This window comes from Rhamphochromis longiceps, linkage group LG2, assembly GCF_057381845.1.
Source record: "Rhamphochromis longiceps isolate RC_006_pf linkage group LG2, R_longiceps_female_GT1.1, whole genome shotgun sequence".
NCBI lineage: Eukaryota > Metazoa > Chordata > Actinopteri > Cichliformes > Cichlidae > Rhamphochromis > Rhamphochromis longiceps.
Window position 1 is genome coordinate 35,358,540 of NC_140558.1, and position 9,237 is coordinate 35,367,776.

Consider the following 9,237-nt stretch of genomic DNA (forward strand, 5'->3'; position numbering starts at 1 on the left):
ACAAGCTCAGGTTATTCGTGCCCAGTTATTTACAAATAAATATCTATTATCCATTATCGACTCCTACATAATGTTTGTGTAATCAAAGTAAACATCTCTCATGCTACTCTTGTCTGAGTTTCTTAGCTGAGGTCATAATTACACATTACCAGTATAGTTAAACGCACTCGAGTGTTACGGTAGCTAATCAGTAGGCTGCCCAACTATTATTAAGTATTATTTATTTTTGGAAAACAAACTTGTTTTCACTTTATGTATTTTTATGTATGTTGCTAAACATCAAAATAATTTTTTACTAAACAATGTAATGCATGCTACATATGTAGTATATCTACATAAAAAAAAAGGCGGTTTCATAAATAAATTTAATAACAGTCACCGCAGGCACATTTTGGGACCAGGCCTTATGTTTGGCACCCCTGCTCTTAGTTTTCATTAAACTTGAAACAAAGAAACTACAGAGAATTTTTGTCACAGTAAAGCCCTGTGTGCAAAGATAGAACTGATAAGTCATTTTCGTTTCTGACTGACTGTATCGATTTGTTGAATATCTTAGGTTCATCAAAGTTGTACTGTCTGCGTTTTGCAGTATAAAGAGACAGACACAGATTAGTTAAGTGCCATAATAGAGCTTTGACAGCTGAAGAGGTTAGAAGTCAGAACAATAAGATGCAGCCATAAATAAGAATTGGATTCATGAATGAAACGTCAACCTTCTGGCACTGCTCCTCTGCTTGTGTGTGCATGCACAGAAATATCCATGAACATGCATGAGAATTTATGCGATGAGGCTTGCTGCCCTGTGCGTCCGGCCTTGCGTCACTTAGAAGCAAAAAGAGGAGAGCGGGGTGACGACAGGGCACATCTGTCTGAAGATCTGTCCACTCTTCTGAACATTTACGCAGACAGCTAAAAATATACTGCGACAGGCTGCATAGAGAGCCTGCTGGGAGCCAAAGAAGCACTCGAGATTTGATGCCTGCTTCTTTTTTTCCCTCTGCCTTTCTGATTCAGAAAGAGTGAAAGATGTCATCGTATGACAAAGACAACAAGAGTAAAACCCAAGAAGTGTGAGCCTTGAGTTTGTTGTAAGTAGGAGAACAAAAGCACAGTGATTAGATGAGCAGTTGTCGTGAGTCAATCACTCTGCCTCCCACTGGGAGCCTGTATAGCCCATTTTTTTTGGCACAGACGCAACTTGTGACGTCCTTTTGACAATTGCTTTATATGTGCCCAAAAATATGACTTCCAGAGCCACTGTGAGAGACACTGCTATTCCGGTAACACCATATTTGCTCCTGACTTTGGAGTAGGCAAACACATCCGTCTGGTGCTCTGCAGGGTTTTTCCTCTCACTTTTCTTCTTGTTTGTTTTGGATGCCGTCTCTCAGCCATCCCGCACGAGTCCACATTTGGGAATCGTACAAAACTATTAGAGAATATGGGACACGAGCCCCTGGGACCCGCATTCATCTGTCTCCCTGTTTACAGAGGATAACAGGAAGCGCTTTCTCTGGAAGAGCCAGAAAAGCGGATTTAATAAAAAACTTTGCAGGTTTTAGCAGAACGGGATGACGCAAATACAAGTCCAAAAAGTTAATCAACTTGGGTCCCAACACTTTATCAACGGCTCAGACAGCTCAGTAGGCTGAGCCAGAGATCTGTAGCCATAGATTAGTTATTTAAATTTTTTCATTGCATGAAACAATTTAAAAGCTTTTATTTAATTAAAAAAAACAGCAAATCTGTTACATGTCTTAAGCCTCTTTGTCTTATCCACTGAGCAACTAGGCCTGCTGAGCCGCTCATTGCACATTGTATGGATCATTGTACATAAACAATGCTCTAATGACCAGCCAACTGTAGAAGATGTACTATTTGAACAAAGTCCAAAAAACATCACAACTGAATTCAACCAGATTGCAGAAGATGTTTCACAGCTATCTCAGCTGACTTCCATTTTCTACACTGACATTATACTATTTATAGAGTGAATGATCATCATCATCATCATCTTAATTGTTAATTAGTCTATTACAGCTGATGTAAACCAACACTGACCATGGGCACCACAGATACTGTGCAGCAGTTCATTGCAGTTCTTTACAATAAATCCACCACAGTACGACAAGCTGACCTCTTTATCCCATACAAACTACCCAGGATTTTATACGTGACACTTGAATAACACAAAGTTAGTATATCTTTGTTTGTTTTGCAGAAATATCCAGTCTGTGATTGAAGTGATGACATCACACGCAAGCTTTAAATTTGCAGTTTATAAAGTATCACTGAACAGTTCTTACCTTTAAACCTAGCCTAACACTTGCACTCCTTCCCAAGTATAAATGCTACAGAGGAACCTTTAAGCATTTGTTTAAAAAAAAAAATGTAAGCAGTAGGAAGTTCAGATATTGTCACGTGGCCGGGTGGCCGGTACCGAACAGGACTCAGGTGCAGAAACAATGATGCAACAATTTATTAGGTTTAAGTGCAAGAGAAAAACGTGGCAAAGCCAAAAAAAAACAGCGAGACGTGGAGTCTTGGTGCGGCGTGGCCTGGGGAACGTGGCTATGGCGAGGGAATGAGGCCTGAGATGCGGAACGGAGCTGAGTGGGGAACAGTCACACTGAAGGAAGAGGATATAGGAGTTAGGTAGGTAGTGAAGGCAGCTCTGCAGTGGCCAGTTGTAAGAGCAGCAATTCTTACTTGCAGTTAGGGACCTGGAGTGTTGAGAGGGGGGTGATGAAGATCCAGGGGAGGCTGAGTGGCGTGGAAAAGCTGGCCTGAGATCCGGGGCTTCAGATGGAGTGTGATGGCAGGAGGGCAGGCAGGTGAGGCACAGAGAGGTTTCCAGAATGATTACTAGGTATCCTGAGTCCAGAGGTGGAGTGTGAGCCAAGGTGGATACAGCAACTGTAGCACAAGAGAGTCGTGTTAACAGGATGAATCACAGCAAGAACTTAACGTATACGGCCTGTTACCAACATGTGTTGATGACGGACTGGCAGTGAATGAACATCAACGTGTGGTTTAAATCCCTCTGGCTTGATTGCCTGCAATAGGCTCCAGGTGTGCGGGAGCTGGAGTTGGCCCTGCCCAGGGGCGGATCCCAGGTCAGTTCAGGAGCCTTATGGAAATTCCAGCCACCCACCGCAGACCATGACAGATATTTTCTGTTATGGTGGCAAAGTGAGGACCTGCTGATTTACAATATGAGAAGCTATTACAGAGTGAGTAGAGATAAACAAAATAACACAATGACAGGCAACACAAAAGGGCTCAGACATTTTAGTGCACGTTTGAGGTTTGGATAATAATAATAATATTTAACACAATTTAGTGGGCTACACACTGAACTTAGAGGGTAAAACAAAGTATCGACCCTGTTGCACTAGTATCGAGCCGATGCCAGTACCAGCACTGGTATCAATACGATCAAAATTTGGGTCGATCCACCCACCTCTAGCTAAAAGCTTTTGTAACAGCGATGGCGCCGAAAGCAGGTAGGTGTGTGAATCCTAAATGCTACACTGCACCACTGAGATAAGTTTGTTTCCAGATCTTACACACACACTGCACGCTGTCTTATACAGTCTATAGCTACAGCAGCTGTCCGGTTTGGATTGGAATTTATCTGCGGAGTTAAAATCAGCAGGAGAAAGTTGGTCAAATGTTTACATTATGCGCTTTTTTTTTTACGTATTCACATGAAATGTCTGAGCATTTAATAATGTAGCAGGTTAAGTTCACTCCCCTGCCTTATCCAGCATTACATTCTGCAACACAATGCAAGCCCCTTTGTGTTATGAAACCATCACGTAACAGCACGTGCGCTGTTCAGGTCGTCGAGGGAGGAAGCGCAAAGCGGAGGCAGAGGAGCAGCAAACACCAGCAGGGAAGAAGAAGGAGCGAGCAGAGGAGGAAGGCAAAAGAGTGGTCATTGAACACTGGTGAATACACTAATCACATGATTATAAGCGGTGTAGTAAATACCCAGATCAACCACTGCTGTTGTCCACTCGCTACTTATTATATGGTTTTATTCATTTTTAGTTTTTCCTTCTGAAATTTCAGTTTAAAAAAATCAGATGCTGTTGACTAGGTCATATAATCGTAAGACATTAATATAAATCCATTTTACAATATAAAAAACATCCATCCATTCTCTTCTGCTTATCCTTGTCAGGGTCGTGAGGTGTGTGGGTGCTTGATTGAAAAAGATTACTTTTAACAATGACAAATGCAACTGAGTATTTCATCTACAAAGTGGTACTTAAACAGTAAATTGTCTGTTTAGATTCTACAACAGTATTCTATGTTATGCAATTATTTTACGACTAATTCATAAATAAAGTAAAATCAAGTATAATTCTTTACTATAAAGAAAGAAAGTATTCTCTCTTTTGCATTCAAAGTTGTCCTTGGGCTTAGTACTTCCTTAAATGTACTTTTCTAATAAAAGCATCTTATCCGCCTGCACAGATGGCTACCTTATAGTTTACCTGTTGTTTCCTGCAGTAAAAGCTGACGAGTGTATAGGCATAATGCTGAGGAGGTGAAATCTGCCCTCCTGGCTGCCTGTCCTGCACTGCCTGTGATCCTCAACCCTGAGAAACCCCGCAAGAAGAGCTTCGAAATCACTCTTATGGATGGAGACAAAGGTTAGGAAGATGAAAAGGAAAATCCAAGATTAATCCACCCCTTTTAGTGTTGCACAGGGAAAATATTAATGTTTATAGTGGCGATTGTGGCTCAATAGTTGGGAGTTCGCCTTGTAATCGGAAGGTTGCCAGTTCGAGCCCCGGCTTGGACAGTAATGGTCGTTGTGTCCTTGGGCAAGACACTTCACCCGCTGCCTACTGGTGGTGGTCAGAGGGCCCGGTGGCGCCAGTGTCCGGCAGCCTCGCCTCTGTCAGTGCGCCCCAGGGTGGCTGTGGCTACAATGTAGCTTGCCATCACCAGTGTGTGAATGTGTGGATGACTGGATGTGTAAAGCGCTTTGGGGTCCTTAGGGACTAGTAAAGCGCTATATAAATACAGGCCATTTACCATATAGTAGCTATATCGACTGTACAGAAATTGTTAAGCATGTGATTTGGTTTTTCACTCACTCTGTATTATCACAGGACTTGCTTTGGATTGCCATGTTCACATCAAAAATATTTCCTACTTGCAGTCTTCTAAATGACATTGTTCCTCTTTTCTCTGATTCCAAAAGAAACATGCCTGTGGACTGGAATAAAGAAGGGTCCGCCTGCTAGGCTGAAGTTTCCTCAGCCTGATGTAGTAGTTGCTGCTCTACAGGAGGCTCTGAAAGTTGAGCGGATGCCAAAGTTTGTCAAAGCTGTTGCACAGAAAACATCAGCTACAGATTAAGTAAGAGATGTACGTTCCCCATAATTTAATCTGGCTGTCAGTTGAAACAGGTTGTAGATATTTCTTCTTTTATAATTATTTTATTTTGAGGCAAACATCCATCCATATTATTTGTGGAAAATCTCAGGTTACGCTGAGCTGTTGATGATGCTTTGCCTGTGTTTATCGGAAAGAACTGACTATTCCTGTCCAATGTTTATGTTTTAGCCCAGCGTTCAGGAGATGTGACCAGTGGAAGCACAAAATGATGAGGAGTGACCAAGGAGATGTTCTCAGTCCCTCCTCTGATGAGTCAAGTGCCAACTGTTCTGGACACATGAGGTCATCTGGTGGAGCATAATGATGCTAATGATGTTTTTATATGTGTTTTGGTAAATTAGAGATTTTCTTTGTTACTTTTTAGATTTTTTACTTACTCTAGCCAAACACTTAATTGTTTTGTGCAAGTTAATTTTGCTGTGTTCAACTGGATGACTTGATACAACAATAAATCATGTTTTTTTTTCTGTCCATCCACTTTCTTTATTATGGTCACAGGGGGTCTGAAGCCCATCCCAGTTGTCCTTGGTAGAGGCAGGGTACACCCTTCACAGATCGCCAATCTATTGCAGGGCTAAAATGGAGATACAATCAACCATTCATATTCACATTTATGCCTACAGCCAATTTAGAATCGCCAGTTAGTCTAATTAACTTAACCCAATGAATGTTTTTGGACTTTGGGAGGCTGGAGACTGCTCAATTCAAACACTGGACATTCTTTCTGCAAAGCAACAATGGTAACCATTACTGTGTTGCACTTTTGACCTTTTCCTAAATGTAAATCAGCAGGACCAAGATAAACACAAAAAATATGTTTAATTTACTCAGGCAGGAACACACATAACCCTTTAAATCAGGTAACACACGTTCACTGCTTTAACTTTATATGCTTAAGTGTGTTGTCACCATACAAACACCATGTATTCCTGTTCATGTATAGGTACATACAAAGATAATAAAAGAACACTTATGCTAATGCTGTATGTGTTTAACAAACGGTTTGCATTTTTACTTTAAATGCAGTTTTAGTTAAATTACAGTAATTATATTAACACATTAGAAATAATAACGATAGATCTCATTTTCATTCATGCTCAGAAAACTTCCTACTAATGGTTTCGCCCAGCCAAACTGAAACCCCCTTCCCAAATATATTGGTACAGTCGACATGCGCGCGCCAAAGTTTTGTAACAGCAATGGCGTCCAAAGCAGGTATGTGTGTGTTATAGGAATGTAAACAATACCGTATTTTTTTTCTACAACAAAAGCTGTAACGGAGTTTGTCTGAGGAGGAAGACGGTTGTACCATTTTGATCCAGCGGTTATCATCTCCATGACTGTTTCAGCCTGTCTTTGTAGGTCATTTAGCTGAATGGCTACATGCACCGGAGCAAAGTAGTAACTGCGAAGATATTTACATTATTCACTTTCTAAACTCGTTAAATGTAGCAGGAGTCGGCGCGCTGACCTTTCTGACCATGTTTATTATGCAACGACTCATTAAATGGGTCATTATTATTACTATTCTGTTGGGTTATGAAACTTCTGAGCTTGCACGTGCCCGAGTCCTCCTCTACTCACTCTCCTCCCACCAAGGGCATGACAGGAGGAGTTGGAGCATTAGGCATTTATAAAACAGACTTCTTTACTTCATTTTATAAGGTTATACATTAAATATGACATGTAGCACAGCTGCATCCGAAATTATTTTGTACTCGAGTTCTGTGACAAACTGGCGATCACAGTGTAAACCCCATGTCGCCCTATTTAAGCTGGGAGTCTTACAGCCCAACTGCAATCCTGAACTGAATAAACAGAAGAAGATGGTGGATGGATGATTGCTTTATTTTTGGGCTTTTGTAAGACTCTACTAAGGCCAAAGACACCTCAGGCTAAATAAGTAGGTGGGTGGGCATAGGACCGGCATTCACCAGGAAGGGGCCTATGGTTTTATTTAACCATGGCAAGGGAAGCAACATGTGCCAGCTACTTGCAAAGGATCAAGTAAATCGATGAACTGCATGTATTTTTTCTTTTGGGAAACTGACTTCTTTTGCCTACATACTTCACTTGCACATTGTGCATCACTGGCCTTTTGATTGTGAATTTGAATTTCACTTTTTGACAAGCAGCCACTAAAGATACACCCTTGAGTCCTCAATTGTAGCTTCTTGTGCAGGCCACTGTCTCCTCTGTCTTATTGATGTTTTTAGAAATTTTCCATTCAGTATTGTGCGGCCTGATTGAATTCTGGGTCATGGACAAAAGGACAGAGGATAAATGAGATATGGAGGCACAAATTCAAGAAACAGCCAAACACAAAACTGCGCATGTGTGTTTGTAGGTCGTGGTGGGAAGAAGCGCAAAGCAGAAGTTCAAGCAGAGGAGGAGAAACCCTCAGTGGAGGAAAAGAAGGGCAGAGGAGAGGATGAAAGCAGCCAGGAAGGCCTCAGGGTGGTCATTGAACACTGGTAAAGAAAAAAAAATGTAATCACGTTATAATCAGTGGTGAAGGAAATGCTAATTGTGTTTATTTAAAGTGAGTAAATATAGCCCCCATTTTAAAATACTTAATTAAAAATAAAAATCAAAGTGTTTAAGTATCAGAAGTGAATGCATTGATTAGGTGGAAAAAAAACAATAGTTCTCATGAAATCTGTTTATATTATTATTGAACCAGAACCAAAATAGATAACATCACAGTTCACTGTGTAACTCAACTCTTAAAATCTGCAAAAAGATGTAATCTTGATGTGTCACTTCTGGCAGTAAAAGCTGACGAGTGTACGGGCGTAATGCTGAGGAGGTGAAATCCGCCCTCCTGGCTGCCCATCCTGAACTGACTGTGGTCCTCAACCCTGGGAAACCTCGCAGGAACAGCTTCGAGATCACTCTGCTGGACGGAGGCAAAGGTAAACAGGATTTACTCAGCAATGTGGATCTTTCATTGTAAAAAAAAGAAATGATACAAATGACATTTTCTTCCTGATTCCTAAAGAAACATCTCTGTGGACTGGAATAAAGAAAGGCCCACCTCGTAAGCTGAAGTTTCCACAGCCTGATGTGGTAGTTTCTACTCTGCAAGAGGCTCTGAAGGCTTAGACACCAAGTGAAGGTTTGGCAAAGCGGTTTGACTGAATAATGAATGCATAAAAAAACAGAAAATAAGAAAATCCAGCTTTACTTCTTATTCACAGTAAACTGGTAACTCATGTAGCTTTGTAAATAGAATCAAGTCAAAATGCCTTATGAATTGCAATGCAGCTGTTCAGTGAACAACAGTTGTGTATAAGTGTCTTTTTAACAAAACTTTTCCCATGTTATTTGCAGCCCAACATTCAGATGCAGCCAGTGGAAGCAAAAATGATGAGAAGTGACCAAGGAGACGTTCTCAGTCCCTCCTCTGATGAGCCATGCTCTAACTGCTGCCATCTTCTGGGTGCATGGTGACACCTAGTGGAGCTTAGTCGAGCCAAAGCATTTCTCTGACACATTACTGCTGTTTACTGTTGTGTTTCACAAACGTTCAGTTGTGGTTTTATGTCTGTTTTGTTTTTGGGGTTTTTTGATAAATAAAATCTTTTTTGGGGTAATTGTGTGTATTTTGTTACAACTATCCAAACACTCAGCTGTTATTATGGAAAGGTTTTCTTATTTTTATTCAGGAACCAAGTGTGGAGAAGAAAACTAGAGATACAATTTGTGTGTTGAAACACATTAATGCTCACATGCATTCAGAAAGTGTAGCAATGTTTTTGATTGACTCAATACTATAAAACCCCTATTAGCATTTATATTTTTATTAACAACATATTG

The 9,237-nt window shown here is 40.8% G+C and overlaps 1 protein-coding gene and 1 pseudogene across 4 annotated transcripts; both read left to right on the forward strand.

Annotated features, from left to right (window-relative positions):
- Window positions 1–3,420: 3,420 nt before the first annotated feature.
- Window positions 3,421–5,908, forward strand: LOC146677748 (selenoprotein H-like; annotated as a pseudogene). Of its 2 annotated transcripts, none has more exons than XR_014914075.1 (5): window positions 3,421–3,506; window positions 3,845–3,953; window positions 4,522–4,664; window positions 5,222–5,379; window positions 5,587–5,908. The product of XR_014914075.1 is annotated as a selenoprotein H-like, transcript variant X2 (transcript). The 2 variants fall into 2 exon arrangements; XR_014914074.1 differs by having other exon boundaries at window positions 3,428–3,506; window positions 5,222–5,388; window positions 5,587–5,905.
- Window positions 5,909–6,597: 689 nt separating this feature from the next.
- Window positions 6,598–9,014, forward strand: LOC146677749 (selenoprotein H-like). Of its 2 annotated transcripts, none has more exons than XM_085382679.1 (5): window positions 6,598–6,633; window positions 7,766–7,892; window positions 8,191–8,333; window positions 8,420–8,536; window positions 8,752–9,014. In XM_085382679.1, exons 1-4 carry the CDS (start codon window positions 6,618–6,620, stop codon window positions 8,521–8,523), a joined length of 390 nt encoding a protein of 129 aa, XP_085238805.1. In that variant the 5' UTR covers window positions 6,598–6,617; the 3' UTR covers window positions 8,524–8,536; window positions 8,752–9,014. The 2 variants fall into 2 exon arrangements, with proteins under 2 accessions (XP_085238805.1, XP_085238800.1); XM_085382674.1 differs by lacking the exon at window positions 6,598–6,633 and adding an exon at window positions 6,648–6,776.
- The last annotated feature ends 223 nt before the right edge of the window (window positions 9,015–9,237 follow it).